Source organism: Scyliorhinus canicula, chromosome 11, assembly GCF_902713615.1.
Source record: "Scyliorhinus canicula chromosome 11, sScyCan1.1, whole genome shotgun sequence".
In the NCBI taxonomy this organism is placed as follows: domain Eukaryota; kingdom Metazoa; phylum Chordata; class Chondrichthyes; order Carcharhiniformes; family Scyliorhinidae; genus Scyliorhinus; species Scyliorhinus canicula.
Window position 1 is genome coordinate 79,143,289 of NC_052156.1, and position 17,263 is coordinate 79,160,551.

The 17,263-nt window shown below is 50.7% G+C and overlaps 1 protein-coding gene across 1 annotated transcript in view; it reads left to right on the forward strand.

Moving 5' to 3' along the window:
- Positions 1 to 17,263, forward strand: part of lmcd1 (LIM and cysteine-rich domains 1) — an 86,269-nt gene that overhangs the window by 55,634 nt on the left and 13,372 nt on the right. The window contains exon 4 of the mRNA XM_038810762.1: positions 4,601 to 4,954. Within this exon, the coding sequence (XP_038666690.1) occupies positions 4,601 to 4,954 (354 nt within the window). The remainder of the gene's footprint in view (positions 1 to 4,600; positions 4,955 to 17,263) is intronic.

Here is a 17,263-nt window from a genome sequence, read left to right on the forward strand (position 1 = left end):
GTTTATCCAGCTGCCTGCAACATGCCACATTGCCATGTCCAAGCTAAACTATTGAAAAATCGACATATATGGCTGTGAATTTTACATTCCACCCCACACCCCTCCCCACCCGGGTGGGTCTTGAGGTGAGGGAGAGCGTGAAATTGCATGGAGGGGAATTCTCTCCGGGATTCCACCCAGCCCGGACCCAATTTTACAGTGGTGTGGGCACGGTCTCAGAAGTGCAGCCCATCCTCGCCCCTATTAAGACCCTTAAGTGGTGCTCCGGAGGGTGAACGCCTCCACCTCATGTGCGAGCTTGGGGCTGATGCAGCTGAAGATGGTGTATAGAGAGCACCTTACAAGGGCAAGGATGAGGCGGCTCTTTGAGGGGGTAGAAGATGTGCGTGAACGTTGGGAGGGAGGCCCCGCAAACCACATTCATATGGTTTAGTCCTGTCTAAAGCTGGAGGATTACTGGAAAGAGGTGTTTAGAATATTCTCTAAAGTGGTGCACGTGAAACTGGACCCGGGCCCTCGGGAGGCCATATTCGGGGTGTCGGACCAGCCAGGGTTGGAAATGGGCGTGGAGGCAGATGTTTTTGTCTTCGCCTCGTTGATCGCCCGAAGGCAGATCCTGTTAGGGTGGAGATCAACCTCTCCACCCTGTGCCGTGGCGTGGCGGGGGTGCCTGCTGGAATTCTTAACGCTTGAAAAGGTCAAATTTGAACTGAGGGGAAGAATGGAGGGATTCTACAATTCATGGGCATTATTCATTAAGCACTTTCAAGAATTAGATCACATCGAACATTAGGGGGATTGGGGGCTGGGAGGGTTGGGGGCAGGGGGACTGTATGTGTTAATGGTGACTGTGGGTGATTTCTGATGCCTTTTTGTCATTTGTTTATGTTAACATGCGGGCTAATGTCTGGGGTTTGGTGGGAGGATGGAATCGTTGTTATTACTATGGGGATTGACATTACATTCATTACTGATTATTGTTTATTGTTGGGTGTAAATTTGGAAGAAAATGTGAAAAAGGAGGAGATTAAAAAATATTTAAAACAAAAAAAGACCCTTAAGTGGACACACTTAATGTCCACTGACGGGCTTTTTCCCAGCCAGCCTCAATTTTCAGGCTATGAGCGCTGGATATCTCAAGGAAATCAAAAGAAAAGTTCACTGGCATCAATCTTGGGCAGGAAGGGGAGGGTGGTACCTCCATAAGAAGCCCCCATCTGCCTTTCCCTCATGGTCTGGACACCACTGCACCTAACTTCATCCACCCCCCCAATTTCACCACCCACTCGGCCTATCCTCTCATTACCCACTAGTGCCCCCCCCCCCCCCCCCCCCACGAACCCCCAGAGCCACTTACCTGACACCGGCTCCCTTATTCCTGAAGGCCCTGTCTTCGCAACCTTGCCCCTCGCCAGAGCTGTGCTGATCCTCAGGTTAAATCACCACCAGTCAGCTCTCCTCCTCAAAGGACGAAGCAGCCTATGGTCATCCGGGACTATGGCGACTTTACCTTTACTTCATCTCAGGTACAGGCTGCAGTGGCTCTTCCGGCCATATTGGCCGACAACTCTCCAAGGTGGGACTTCCTTCCAAGTGAGGGCAGATATCCCCCCAGCTGCCAATCCAACTCCCATTTGAGCGTAATGTGGCATTGCACTTGTTGGATTCAGCTGGAAACTCCAAATGGCGGGGTGGAGGTCACCTTCCAAGGGTTCATGGTGTTGCTCTGCCTGGTTCCTGTCCTCCTATTGCCTGTCCAGGGAGATTCCTGTCAAGACATCCATTCTCTCTATGGCTCCTACAGCGTGGAGCAGCACAGCGTTTACTTATTTTAGCTGGAGCCCTCAGAGAACTCCCAGGATAAACATTGCTCATGTGTTGGTGTAGTTCAGAAAGTCAACTGATATGTTTCCGAGATCTTCTTCACAGCTCCAGGAACAAGTGAACATGAAATGACGAGTATCCCTTAAAGAAATTGACTTGAATATTGGGCATGATTCAGTGACCCTGTTGCCACCGGCTTCCGGCGCAATGGGTGAATCGCGCGAGAGTCCCAAATCGGACTACTTGGTGGGCCGATTGTGAGCAACCCGACTCACTCCGCCTGGTGAGGTCTGGATCTCAGCCCTAATAGGCGATCAAGATCCATGGCAGCAAGACTCATTTAAATGTGCAGATATGGATCTTGCCCAATTGGGGTGATCTGCATATTCAAATGAGTCGAATGGCCATGGTCATGACAGTGAGGGTGCTGGGGCACTGCCTGGGTGCCAGGCTGGCAGCGCCAGGATGCCCAGGTGCCAGGGTGGCACTGCCTTGGGTCAGACCTGGGGGGGGGAGGGAGCCTCAGGAAGGATAGGAGGTGAAGGGTGGCAGTCGATAAAGTGGGCGGGCCTGAAAGAGGGGTGAAAAAGCAGGTCAAAATGGTGCCCCCGATCATTGAGCAACCATTCCTGCTCGCACACTCAGCTCTCCAGCAGAAAACCAACTAAAGTGTAGCCTCAGCAGGGAGAACCCCCCCCCCCCCCCCCCCCCCACCCCCCCCCCCCCCCCCCACCTCCGCCCCCTAGGTTAAAAAAAAAGAGAAAATGTCGGCCGGATGTTTTCAGCGGCTCCAGCGCCCACACACCCACAAAAGGCGACTCTGACATTTGGCCGCTGAATTGTGACCATTGTCTTTACTCCAATTTGAGCTGTTTTTTGTTGCACCAGGGCAGTCATTGAAATGTTCGACACCAAGATGTTCAGCCTCTTTGATGAGTGCAGGGTGGCATTTTGGTGGCACTTTGCTATTTAATGCGCTGATGAACGGCTGCTCCAAGCTCAGGTATCAACTCTTTTACATAGGTGATATCTTGAGCTACACACCTGCTGAACTGGCATTGTAGATTAAGAGACCACCTTGGCTCTTCACGCCACACGTTTTCAGTGAAAGTCGCACCTAGAAGAAATATGAATTGTGGAATTTGAAATGCAAATCAATTTCATCCAATAAGGATAGAGCAACATATGTTGGACAGGATTCTCCGTTGGCTGACACCGAAATCGGGAAAAGCGATTGGGCTGAAAATAGATTCCCATGCCAAAAATGCGACGGGCGCCGATTTGATGCCAAATCGCAATTCTCAGTCACCTCGACAGTGGCGCAATGTGGTCCAGAGCGCACATATATTAAAAACCGTTTGCATGTCATTAGCAGGCCCGACCCAGTATTCTCCAGGGCCTCCGCGATGCTTCGCCTCTGATGAGTTGAGTTCCCAACGCCGTGGTTCACTTGTGCCTTTAAAAATCGTAAAACCGGTGTCGTGGCTGCTGAAGGAGAGGGGAACGGAAAGTGTCCAGCATCGCCGTAGTCAAGCAACGCGAAGATTACTTACCATTCCTGACCTCGGAGCAACCCAGCTAACATGGGGGGGTCCTGTTGTGAGGATCACTATGGTTTCAATGCTCAGTCTGCAATCCATCACTGAGTGTGTTACAATACCAACTGGCATAACCCCCACGAGGACCATGGGGAAACATTATTGATCTCCGTGTGGGACTTGTGGAGTATAGGCTCCCCAGGTAAGGGATAAAGGCCTACCACCTAGGGCTCGTTAAGAATAAGGGTTAAAAGCAGGCCCTGATCAGGGCCTGGTGAGATAAGTCCTCCCATCTAGGATTGCATTGGGAGTGAGATGCTGTGTTATGCAGACTATTGTAATATTTGTAAATAAATCTATCTTATGTTTACCGTCACCCTCCTCCGCGTCATTATACCCACACAGTCCGATCCTAGAGCATAGCTTAGCGTGAGATGCACTCCAGCAATTTGAGAAGAGTATCTGCTACCTGAGGAATGCTGGATTCAAAGTAGGAGCTGCTGCCTTAATCTCCCCCTTTCCCAAGGAGGTTTAAGGGTCAATGCAGCATTGGGAATTCTGCTCCAATTATTTATTTAGTCATTCGACTTGCCTGGACAGCAGCCAAGGAAGATATTTCTTGATGTTATACCAGTAAATTCCTGTCCAGTTACTCTACTCCAACTCCTTGAAATCGTATGCAGCCCATGTGTAATAAGTCTGGTGTTGCTCATACTGCCAAGAAAACGTCTGGTTAAAATGGTGATAATAAGAACAATCTTTTAAAATCCTTTTTTCTTGTATTTGAGCTTTTAATTGCATGTAAAGTATTCCAGAACTGTCTTCAATAGGACACTGGTAAAATTTTAATCAGTGTGACTTTTTGAAAAATAAACCTGGCTTGATAAATAAATAACAACACATTAATAGATACTGATTTTTCATTTAATAGGAGTGGACAGTGTAATCAACAGAAAAATGTTCTGAACAGCACAATATTTGTAGAATTCCATTAATGCTTCAGAATGAGTAATATGTAGGCACTACGATTGGCAATGCAATCATTTATTCCCATTTATAGTAAAACTTTGCAATATTAAAGAAAATGTTTTGGAAAACGTAAAGAGCTTTGTATATGCATCAGAAGTGACTGTTTTATTCCCATGCATGTTGTAATTAAATTCTGGATCTAACGTAACAGGAATTAAATCCGCATGCTTTCTATTATACCTCATAAAATTTCTCCCTCTCCCTATCAGGCTATTCATTACATGGAATTCATTCCGAAGGAAATGCAGCCCATTGCTGGTACAGAAGGAGCTTATTATCGCCGTCGGCAACTCATGAGGCAGCTGCCAGTCTACGACCAAGATCCCTTTCAATGCCACGCTTTGTCAGAGGGCGAGGTGAAGAGCATGGAGGAGTTGGTCAGGAAATACAAGAGCGACTCGCTGGGAGTCGGAGAGGTGGCGCTGCCTGGCCAGGTAGGCAGTGCCAAAGACGAAGCCAGCCAGGCACAATTTACCAATGGCAAGGCGGCAAAGGGGAAACCTCAAGACGACCCTGCCTCAACCAATGGAACAGTCGCAGAAGCCCAACCAAAAAGCGAATATGTGAGTAATTAGTGTAATTTGGCTTTAAAAGTACGGCCACTTAGCAAAATATGAAAGAAACAAGCACTCGTAGATCCATTTGACTTTCGTGCACATCTTAATTTTTTTTTCCAAAAAAATTAGCTTCTTTTGGCCCATGAGAAACCAATTATTCCAAGGTGCACATCAGGAAATGTATTCCCGGTGCTGTTTTTGAATGGTTGCACAGTTCAGCGCAACTACTTGACTCTTAAGGTTTATACTCTCTGGAAGCCTTCCAAATGTGTTTCTCATCTTTTTCTCATTTACTGTCTATCTTAAGATATCTTTCTCTCTCTTTCCGTGTCTCTCTCCCCCTCCCTGTCTCTTCTCTTTTTTTTCTCTCTTTGCTCCTCCCCACCACTATCTGTAAAAATCATGATGTTGAGAATTTACATGCGAGCATCAAAGGATAACTGAGTTGGCCATCTTTTTTGCGCTTATCTCTTTTTCACCCCCCATAGTGGTCTGGGCCCAGTGAGTGAAAAAACAGTGTTTTTTTGGCTGATCCACATTTGATCATTGAAGAAGTACGAAGTTTCACTCAAGCACAACATGATGCATTGACAATCATGAATATTGATACTACAGGCAGAACATTGCTTTCTTCCTTAAACAGAAAAGTTCTAAAGATCAAGAACAATGGATTTTGCCGTTACAGAGCAGTGTTGAGGATGGGTTACCATACTGATTCGATTTTGTTCTATTATCTTTCAGTATTCTTGTCCACTTTTGATTTGGCAACAGTACATGTATACTCTTTATTGCATTATTGCTGACAAAACATATTATAAAGTCTGAATTTCTTTTGGTAAGCACCACCGTTCGAACAAATGTATTTTAAAAGAGATCAGTGGTGGTCAATTGATTGAAATATTCCTTGGATTTGACAATACTGAGGTGCAACTTTGCTGTGGGCATGAAGCTTGTCGTACAGCGTCTGAACTGGCTGCTTTTTGCAAATTGTTCTGTTGTTACTCCACCGTCGTCTCTTGAAGATACTGGGATACTGGTCCATGGGCGTTGTCAGCCTCCAGCACATTTCTTAAATGGCCACTTGTCATGTATTTATCTGAGGCAGTAATGTTGGACAGTCACTACACCACAGAGGGAAATCACAGCCAAACTGTGCACCTTCAGATTGATGTGTCAAATAGGCATCCAAAGAAACATTGTAATTACCTTCATTACATGCTTTATACACTAATGGAATTATTTCTTTGGAATAGAGACAGGCTGCAATGTCCCAATGTGGCAACATAGCCTGCCAATGCTCACTGGGGGAGACGGACACTCAAAGGGTGGGAAAATAGAAATGGGATGGTGTATCAACAGATTGTACACTAGCAAGTGAATGTATTCTTCAGGAAAAAGCAAGAAGGAAAATGGACCATGATCTGTATGATCTTGTAAATCTTTAAAAAGACAGACTTCATCTATGGTATTGATCAATCTGCCCCTTTCACTTTTGATACCAATCAGATGATCTTTGAAGTTTTTACATGTCAATCTGACTCAAGTCCAAAGGAAGATTTAAATCTTTGGACCACGTCTGCTCTGAAGCGCCTTTGTGCAAAGAACTAATGTTTTATTTTCACATTGTTTGAAACATTTTTGATTTGGGCCGGAATTCTCCAGTCATTGGGATTCCCTGTTCCTACCGGCAGTGCACCCCAGCCCACGGTTTTCCCAGCAGTGTGGGGTTGGTGGCTTCAATGGGAAATCCCATTGACAAGCGGCAGGAGTAGAGAATCCCAACACCAGTGAATGGCACAGCCGCTGAGAAACATTGGCTGGTGGAAGGGAGAATCCAGTCCTTGATATGTTCTGAGGGAATTGTGAAAAGAAGCGATTTCCAGAAGACATAAAAAGAAGAAATGGCTCTTTTCCAACATCCCCACACTATTGATTTCCAACTGTGCCAGTGTAATGCTTTCTAACAAGCTACAACTTACAAGGAGTGCCTGCCATGCCTGGCTTTGCCAGCCCAGATCGTGCTACCCAATTCTAAGGCTTGTGAAAGACGGAATACTGAGACCCAGATTCAAATGTTTTAATGATTATGTACCTTGAGATGAAATTGTGGTAGTCACCACTGGTGTATATTATATGTATTACGGCACTACCCGTATATTAGAGGAACAATGGTACATTCCTGCCTGCTGGCTCCGCCCAGTAGGCAGCGTATAAATGTGTGTGCTCTCCGGCGCTGCAGCCATTCTGGTTCCAGCTACAGGAGGCAAAACATTTTGCTCAATAAAGCCTCGATTGTTCCACCATTCTCGTCTTTGTGATAATTGACAGTGCATCAATTTATTGAACAAGATTTTTTAACGATGGATCCCTGCATCAAGCCTGATCGCCTGCAGCTGAGCCCTTAAGCAGCCAACGCCACGTCCACCTTCGACCACTGGCTAGCCTGCTTCGAAGGCTACCTATTCCCGAGTGAGCCCTGATATTTTTCCCCTCATCCGGGTTGCGCCCGCCTACTCCGAAGCGATGGCGCTCCTGAAGGGACATTACGTTCGACCGGTGAACCAAGTGTACGCCAGGCACCTCCTGGCCATTAAACAGCAACTCCCCGGGGAGACTCTGGACAATTTCCTGCGTGCCCTGCAGGGTAGGTAGGAACTGTGACTGCCAGGTAGTTTTGGCAGTCCAGCACACCAAACTTTTAATTTGAGACACTTACGTCACGGGCATGAAGTCTGCGTACGTTCGCTAACGGTTACTGGAAGGGGGTACGCTCGATCTTGCGGGGCTAGGCAGCTCGCTAATTCATTAGAAGTGGCCTCCCGTAACGTTCAGTCCTACGCCCCCGACCGCGCGGGACCCTTGTGGGCATTGTAGGCCTCACCAGCTGCTGACTCCAGCTCACCGCAAGCCTGCGCCGTGCAGCAGCCAGCCAACTCTGTGGGGCCTAAGTGTAATTTTTGCGGGCAAAACAAGCACCCCAGGCAGCGCTGCCCGGCGCGGAGCGCGACCTGCAACGGGTGTGGGAAGAAAGGACACTATGTTTCAGTTTGCCGGGCCCGGTCAGTCATCGCTGTTTCCAGGCCCGGCGTTTCTACACCCCCCACGTGCGGCCCGTGGGCGCCGCCATCTTCCTCACTGCAAGCCTCGTGCGGCCTGTGGCCGCCACCATCTTTGATGCCGCCCGCCAAGTGCGCCCCGTGGCCATCGCCACCTTCGCCGCCATTTTGGACTGCACCTCAGGATCCCTGCTCGTCCGGCCGTTCATCGCCTACCGCTACCTCCGCCACCCCTGACCAGCTCGGGACCACCCAGCATCTTCCGCAGCTCATCTCTATCACCCTGGATCAGTCCCGGCCCCGCAACCTCGCAACCGCGATGACAACGGTGAAGATCAATGGGCACGAGACGACCTGCCTTTTTTACTCCGGGAGCACAGAGAGCTTCATCCACCGCACTACGGTAAGGCGCTGCTCCCCCACGGTACACCCCGTCATCCAGAAAATCTCCCTGGCCACCGGACCCCATTCCATGGAGATCCGGGGGTACAGTATCGCGACCCTCACCGTTCAGGGCGTAGAGTTCAGCAACTTCCGGCTCTACATCCTCCCCCACCTCTCCGCTGCCCTGTTACTCAGCCTGGATTTTCAATGGCACTTCCAAAGCCTTACTTAAAAATTTGGCGGACCCCTACTCCCCCTCACCGTCTGTGGCCTCATGACGCTTAAGGTCGATCCACCTTCCCTGTTTGCGAACCTCACCCCGGAGTGCAAACCCATCGCCACTGGGAGCAAATGGTACAGTGCCCAGGACAGGACCTTCATCAGGTTGGAGGTCCAATGGCTTCTGCGGGAAGACATCATTGAGGCCAGCAACAGCCCCTGGAGAGCCCAAGTGGTGGTAGTGAAGACTGGGGGGAAGCACAGGATGGTCATTGACTACAGTCAGACCATCAATCGGTATACGCAGCTCGACGCGTACCCCCTCCCACGCATATCTGACATGGTCAATCAGGTTGCACAGTAACGGGTCTTCTCTGTAGTCGACTTGAAGTCTGCCTACCACCAGCTCCCCATCCACCCGGAGGACCGCCAATACATTGCGTTCGAAGCAGAGGCTGCCTCCACCACTTCCTTAGGGTTCCTTTCGGCGTCAGTAATGGGGTCTCGGTCTTCCAGCGAGAGATGGACCGAATGGTTGACCGGTACGGGCTGCGGGCCACCTTCCCGTACCTAGATAACATCACCATCTGCGGCCACAACCAGCAGGACCACGATGCAAACCTCCACAAATTCCTCCATACTGCCAAACCGCTTAATCTCACATACACTAAGGAGAAATGCGTGTTCCACACCAGCCGCTTAGCCACCCTTGGCTGTGTAGTGGAAAATAGAGTCCTAGGGCCCGATCCCAACCGCATGCGCCCCCTCCTGGAACTCCCCCTCCCCCACTGCTCCAAGGCCCTGAACCGATACCTGGGGTTTTTCTCCTATTACGCCGTGGGTCCCTAATTATGCGGACAAGGCCCGCCACTCATCAAGTCCACAGTTTTTCCCCCGATGGCTGAGGCCTGCCAGGCCTTCAATCGCATCAAGGCAGACATCGCCAAGGCCACGATGCACGCAGTCGATGAGTCCCTCTCCTTTCAGGTGGTGAGCGATGCATCAGACGTGGATCTGGCCGCCACACACAACCAGGCGGCAGACCCGTGGCCTTCTTTCCCGCACCCTCCATGTATCCGAAATTCAGCACTCCTCTGTAAAAAAAGAGGCCCAAGCCATTGTGGAAGCTGTGCGACATTGGAGGCATTACCTGGCCGGCAGGAGATTCACTCTCCTCACTGACCAACGGTCGGTTGCTTTTATGTTTAATAATACACAGCGGGGCAAGATCAAAAATGCCAAGATCTTGAGATGGAGGATTGAGCTGTCCAGCTATAATGATGAGATTTTGTATCGCCCGGGGAAGCTCAACTAGCCCCTGATGCCAGCGCACAAGTGGACCGACTCCGGGCTCTCCACTATGACCTCTGTCACCCGGGGGTCACCCGTTTCTTCCATTTTATCAAGGCCTACTCCATTGAGGAGGTCAGGACTGTCACTAGAGACTGGCAAGTCTGCACAGAGTGCAAGCCACACTTCTACCAGCCAGATAGAGCGCACCTGGTGAAGGCCTCCCGCCCCTTTGAACGCCTCAGCATGGACTTCAAAGGGCCCCTCCCCTCCACCGACCGCAACACGTATTTCCCGAACGTGATAGATGAGTACTCCCGGTTCCCTTTCTTGATCCCATGCCCCAATATGACTTCTGCCACAGTAATCAAAGCCCTGCATAGCGTTTTCACTCTGTTTGGTTTCCCCGCCTATATCCACAGCGATCGGGGATACTCTTTTATGAGCGATGAGCTCCGTCAGTTCCTGCTCAGCAAGGGCATCGCCTCGAGCAGGATGACCAGTTACAACCCCCGGGGAAACGGGCAGGTATAGAGGGAGAACGCGACGGTCTGGAAGGCTGTCCTGCTGGCCCTGCGGCCTAAAAATCTCCCAGTCTCCCGCTGGCAGGAGGTCCTCCCTGTCGTGCTCCACTCCATCCGGTCGCTCCTCTGCACCGTGACTAATGAGACTCCTCACGAACTTGTGTTTGTCTTCCCCAGGAAGTCCACCTCCAGGGTCTCACTCCCAACATGGCTGACAGTTCTGGGACCCGTCCTCCTTCGGAAGCATATGCGGTCCCATAAGTCAGACCCTTTGGTCGATAAAGTCCACCTCTTACATGCAAACCCGCAGTACGCCTACATGGCACACCCCGACGGGCGCCAAGACACAGTTTCCCACCGGGACCCAGCACCCGCTGGATCCCCACCCACGACCCCGACCTGACACACCCCCCCCCCCGTTGCCTCATTCACCCCGGCACCACTCGCCCTCCTTCCAGCGAACCTAACCACAGTCCCCACCAGGATCTATCCTCCCACTGGTTCCACTCAGGGGTGACGAAGACGAGGACAACACGCTCCCGGAGTCAGAGGTGACCCAGTCGGCACCCACATCTCCACCAGGACTGAGGCGATCGCAGAGGAGGGTCAAGGCCCCCGACAGACTGAACTTGTAATGTTTCCACCACCCCCGCCGGACTCTTTCTTTTAACAGGGGGTGAACGTGGTAGTCACCACTAATGTATATTATATGTATTACGGCACCGCCCATATATTAGAGGTACAATGGTACATCCCTGCCTGCTGGCTCCGCCCAGCAGGCGGCGTATAAAAGTGTATGCTCTCCGACTCTTCAGCCATTCTGGTTCCAGCTACAGGAGGCAAAACATCTTTTTCAATAAAGCCTCGATTGTTCCCCCATTCTCGTCTTTGCGGCAATTGACGGTGCATCAGAAATATCCCATTTAAATAAAAGTCTGATTTTCAGCAACGCTCGTTTCAACTGTCCCTTTGGCCCCCCTCCTTCTTGAACAAAGAAACAGCATTAGGCCATTCAGCCGCCCTGCCCCCTTCCACCAATCAATGACAGATCTGTATTTCAACTTCATTCAGCCACCTCAGTTCCAGAACCCTTGACATCTCCACCCAACAAAACTCTTAGCCCAACCTGTTGTTCACGTTTCCTGCACGAGGGATCGGCAGCTCCTAAACTTCAAACGAAGCAACCTTGAGGTGTACAGATGTCTCCGAGTTTCACATCGTAGAAAGGCCTGGTGCAGGGGGACAGCCTGCTCACCGGCCTCCACAGCGAGTGTACGCGTCAGGGAACAATGAGCTTCTTATTTCAGAGAAAGCACATTATGCTGGTGAAACTTAACCCCCAACGACTACAGAGCCTTTCCCATGTGATTGGATGATGGGGAGCCAAAGCGACGTTAGACACCTAACGGAGTCGTAGAGAGAGAGAGGTTGTCACTTGTCTCACACATGCCTTCCGGACTATTGTCTGGTGAGCAGCCGCCTGGGATCAGAGATCTTTCACCAAATTTTCTTTGCGGTGACCTCTTGAAATGAGAGAGCTGCTGACTTAGTCACAATTCCTCTCAGCAGCAGTTAAAATTCGGGAATGTGAGAATGGCCCAAAGCACCAATAAGCATGCAGCGCAATCTTGTTCTTTGTAACTGTTTTAGTCAATTCACTAGGATGTGGGTTCTTTCCCTCCTGGGACATCAAGCATGGCTAAAATGGCAGGTAAACTGTGCCAAATGTGCATTATTCACTGGGAAGTTGAACTTTGTAGTTAGAGGGAATATAGTAGTAATTTGAAGCAACCACTTGAAAGTACTCATAATGATGAATGGAATATGTTAGAATCTGAGAATGTCCAGCTGCAGTACGGAGCCTGATTAATCTCAAACGCTTTCTGGTAAAGCCACAGAATGTGAACTCTGACCCTTGCCCTCCCCTGTAGCACTAATTACAAAAGTATGGTTACCAGGGTCTTAACTGCATTCCCGAATGATAAGATTAATTAGCAGGATTGGAAGTGAACTGATTTTTTTAAATGTACAATAATTTCAAAGATCAAGCTGCAAATATATAACTCCCCAAGGAAATACCAACATGTTTTTGGATTGCTCACTTTCGCTCATGAAATCAAATATAAAGTTCACCAAAAAGTGTTTTGAACATTTAATTTTCTTGTTGCTAGAAATAAGGTCATTTAACACCGTTGCATTCATGCAGCAGTGAAATAATCATATGCATCTTTCAGTTTCTAAGTTTTACCATTGCGGTGGCTCTACAATAGATCGGCAATTCGTGCATCATCTTACCATGCAGGATGGGGAAAATCACTCACCAGAGCGCCTCAGAAAGACAAGCTATTTGCAGAAATTGCAAACTAAAATTTTGAAACCTCGATGTGGAACTCCAATATATTGAGCGGAATTCTCCGCTTTCCGATCAGGGAATCCCGATCAGGCGGAGAATCCCACGTTGGCCCAAAAATGGGGGCCGGGATTCTTCAAAACGGCAGCTAAGTGTTGACGCCGGCATAAACACCGGAGCGTTTCAGGCTGGCGTCAATGGGCCTCTTAGCCCAGCGGTCCCGTGGCCCAGAGGGGGCCAGCAGGGCGCCGGAGTGCTCCACGCAGCGCCGTCTGCCGATACGCGACCCTGCACTGCCAGCCGTGGGTCTGCACATGTGCGCGGTGGCCGCTTCCGCACAGGGCCCGCGCGCGACATGGCAGTCCCACACAGCGGGCTGGCACGGAAGAAGGTAGGCCCCCCCAGATCGCGCGCGCTTGCCGATCGGTGGCCCCCGAATGCGGCCTGGCCGTCGTGAAGTCCCCCCCTCCCCCCCAAAGAGACTGATCTCCCCGCCCCCCAACAGGACGGCCACCGCAACTGCGACGCCGAGCTCCCGCCGGGTGGAACCATGCGTGAAACACACCGGAGAAAACTCGGCCCGTCGACCACGGAGAATCGCCGCGGGGGCTTCTTTCAACAGCCCCCGCCTGGCGCATGTCAACGCACGACTGCCGCCGATTCACCGGTCGGCGGAGGTTCACGTCCCAGCATCGGACCCGATCGCGGATCTGACGCGCCATTCTCCACCCCCGCACCAAGCGTGATTTCGGCGTGGAGGCTCAGAGAGTCCCGCCATGAACGCCACTGGGCAATAGACCCATCCCTAATCTCCGGTCCCGCCCCACCGGCCATAACGGGCCCTGAGCCGACAGGATCATGCAAACATCTCATTGGATTTGAATGCAATGAACAGGTTGGAAGCTCGAATCTCCACCCCCTATGATGCTCCCCCACACAGCCAGGATTCACGCGGGCGGGATTTGGTATTTACAAAGAGGGTTGTGGCACCATTGTCTTTGAGGGGATTGCAAGGAGGTAAGTACCTTTATCATTGTCTTCGGGCTTGCTGGGGTTATATATCTGGAGCTCTGGGACTAGTGGGGAGCAGGCGGGACGGTGATGCAGTGGTTATCACTGCTGCCTCACAGCGCCAGGGTCCCACGTGGGATTCAACTCCAGCCTTGTGTGACTGTGTAGAATTTGTACCTTCTCCCCATGTCAACATGGGTTTCCTTCGGGTACTTTTGTTTCCTCCCACAGATCAAAGATGTGCAGGTTAGGTGGATTGGCCATGTTACGAAGAATTTCCCCTCAGTGTCCAAGGATGTACAGGTTAGGTGGCGTTACAAGGATAAGGCGGGGGAATGGGCCAAGGTAGGGTGCTCTTTCAGAGGGTTGATGCAGACTCAATGGCCCGAATGGTTTCCTTTTGCACTGTCGGATTTCTATGGATTCGATGGGGTATCCTCCTCTGAATCGGGGTTCTGTGGCTGAACCCTCCATTGTTGTTGTAAAAGATTAGCAACTCACCCCTTAGTCGGTACTTCCTGGCTCCTGACCGCTCAAACTGTTGACTGCTGCCAGTATCCTGGAAATGCTCTGAGGTCTCCTGATCATGTAGATATTCATTTACCCTACCCATCTGGAAATCTTTATGTATCTGTGCTATAATTAGGAGGCTGAACGTGGCCACGGCTCAATCATTGGACAACCTGATTTTGGGACTCCTAATTGCACTCCTTAGATGCACAGCTCCACAGCAACAGAAGCAGGTGATTAACAGAGCTAACCCCACGCAAAGGACATATGTACCAGTGGCCGCTGGAACCCTTTCAGGAACACAACTCCTCTGAGAGTAACAGCCTCACTATCAGCTAACCCTATCAGCAGATGTGTCAGTGTCAGGAGGGGAGGAATTCAGAAGGGCTGCAGTGCTTCAATGCTTCCTTGCCCCATCGCTTCCTTCTCCCTCCGAGCGGACTTCTCTGACTTCTTGCCCTCGATCATCCACTGTGGACGCCACCCTTTCAGTGTTGGCCTGGCTGCCACGCATTGTCAGCACCATCTCCTGTGCCTGAAGGTGGCTGGACTCCTCCAGTTGTACTTGCAGGTGCTGGAATGTTGCTGACACCCCCTCCTGTAAATTCAGCTCTGAATCTGCATCTGCACCAGTGATGGGATCATCTTTTCCAGGTGCGCAACATCTGTCTTGGAGGCAGCTGTTCCCTGGGATCGGGAAGCCCTCTGACCTCTGCTCCCTCGGAAGTCCCTGCCTCCAACTGATATGCTGCAGCATGTGTGTGGTGCTAACTAGAGGGTGACCCAGGAACCTGGTCGCTAACATTTCCCACCGAGGTGATAGTCTCTGTGCTGGTGGATGATGCTGGTGGAAGCAGTGCCGTTAAGTTGGTATCTTCCCCGGAGGTCTGCTGTGGGGTGTCCTGCGGGCCTGGAGACGGGGCTGCGATCCCCGACAACCTGGCCTCATCTGAAGGTGATCCTGAAAGACAAAGGACTTGGGGTCAGCCCTTGGGAAGAACAGGGCCGAGGGAGATGAAAGACTCACTTGAGATCAGACATCTGGATAACGTTACTTTGGACTCTCACTTCCTGGGCACATGCCAAACTTTATGTCAGCTACTGCTCGTTCCTCGGCCTCCCCCACGAGTTCCATGGCCCTTTCTTCAAAGGGGGTGTGGACCCATTTCTTGTGGGCATGCCCCCACCTCTCTTCTGATGCCCCCTTTGATTATGACCCGTATTTTCCTTGGGGACACAGGAAGTAAGTAGTGAGACACCGACACACCGGTTTAATGGGGGGGGGGGGGGGGGGGGGGGGCGTTCTAGCTGGTTGCATATGGACCAAGGTGCCTGGCCAGAGGGCATGAATTGGGGGTTTCTTGAGGGTGGATTCTGAGGGACATGCTATAGGCGGAGTGATACTGGCATATAAAGGTTTGGCGGCAGATGTTAGGGGTCAGAGATGGGAGTTATGCTGGGGTCACACAGGTGGATACTAACCCGAGCTGCTCGAAGGAGGTTGTTCACCTTTGTCCTTCATTGCATGCCAGTCCTCTGGGTGAGGCTGCCAGCAATCACCACATCTGCCACCTCATCTCAGGATTCACTCATAACAACTGGCTGTGTCTCCATCCCACCCTGGGGAAGAGGGGAGTCCCTCCTCTACACAACAACGTCCAACATCCTGTGGATGTCCGCATCAAGTGAGCATGGTGAAGGTCTGGAGTGAGTGGAGCGCTTAAAAGCTGCTCCAGCTTGTCAGGCTCACAATAGGATTCCCAACCCCAGTGAATCGCATGCCTGGGGAATCAGGACTCAGGCTGGATTCACGTGGGCAGCGTGCTGGCTCACTGGCATGGATGGAATCGCGCTACCCCGGCGCTCCTGGCGGCAACGAGAAAATGTTCCAAACCTCTGCTGGCGGGAGCATTTTATCTCTGAACCAGAGAATCCCGCCCAATTATTATTTGCAGCTGATACTTTGAACTTTCTTTAATGTTTGGAGGTTTTCCTGCTCCACAGGCAATTTCCTTTTCGATTCTAATCTGGTTAGTGGTCCCCTTGCGTTGTAAATTGTGATCATGTGTGAAAGTGTGGGTCGGAGTAAGCAGAGTTCACAGAAGCTGCAATCCTGATTAAAACCAGGGTTCAAATTATGAGCTGGATGACATATCCCAGATCTCAACAGATTGACAGTTGTTGCACAGTGCAGAGCAGGAGAAGATGACTTTTTGTGATATGTGTCAGAACAGCGCTACAGGCGGATGGAAGGCAGCATCCTTTTGGAGGTCGGATTCGTACAAACAGATACCAGGATATTTGTCAGTGGAATAAACAGAGTGTAAATTGCTTTAATATACAATCCCTGGTGGCTGGCTAGCTGACCGCATCTGACATAAAAAGCTGACTATAACGGCCAACCTGCAATTGTTTCCTTTTAAGAAGTTTCCGTTTTTTATATTGTGCTCCCCACCCCAAGGAGCACATGTGCACTCTATAAATTCACATCTATTATTCCTGCTGGCTCAAGCCTCCCTCTGGCACTTGATGCTGGAATTCTCTGGCCGTTCACCGGCGGCAGGATTCACTGGTACCACCCATACCCCCGCCCGGTGGGGTTCTCCCAGTGGAGTGGGGTGGTTTCAATGGGAACTCCCATTTACAGCGGCGGGAGCAGAGAATCCCATGGCCAGCAAACGACGGGCCGCCTCCCGCCGCCAGAAAACAAGCGTCTGGGAGGCCGGGGAATCCCGACCTGTAATCAAAAACCATGAGTGCAGTAACTGAAGTTGCATTGCAATGTCAGAGGCACCGTCATTGTTGAGCTATCAAACCGATGCTCCCTGTGGTTCCCAAGGTTCCTGTGGATGCTGAAGACTCCGTGCTGTCATTTGACGAAAGGTATTTGTAGTAACTTGACTCCTCACTGCTATGTGTGAGCGATAAACGTTGCTAACACAGCAACTACTTACAGGGTGATGCAGATTCA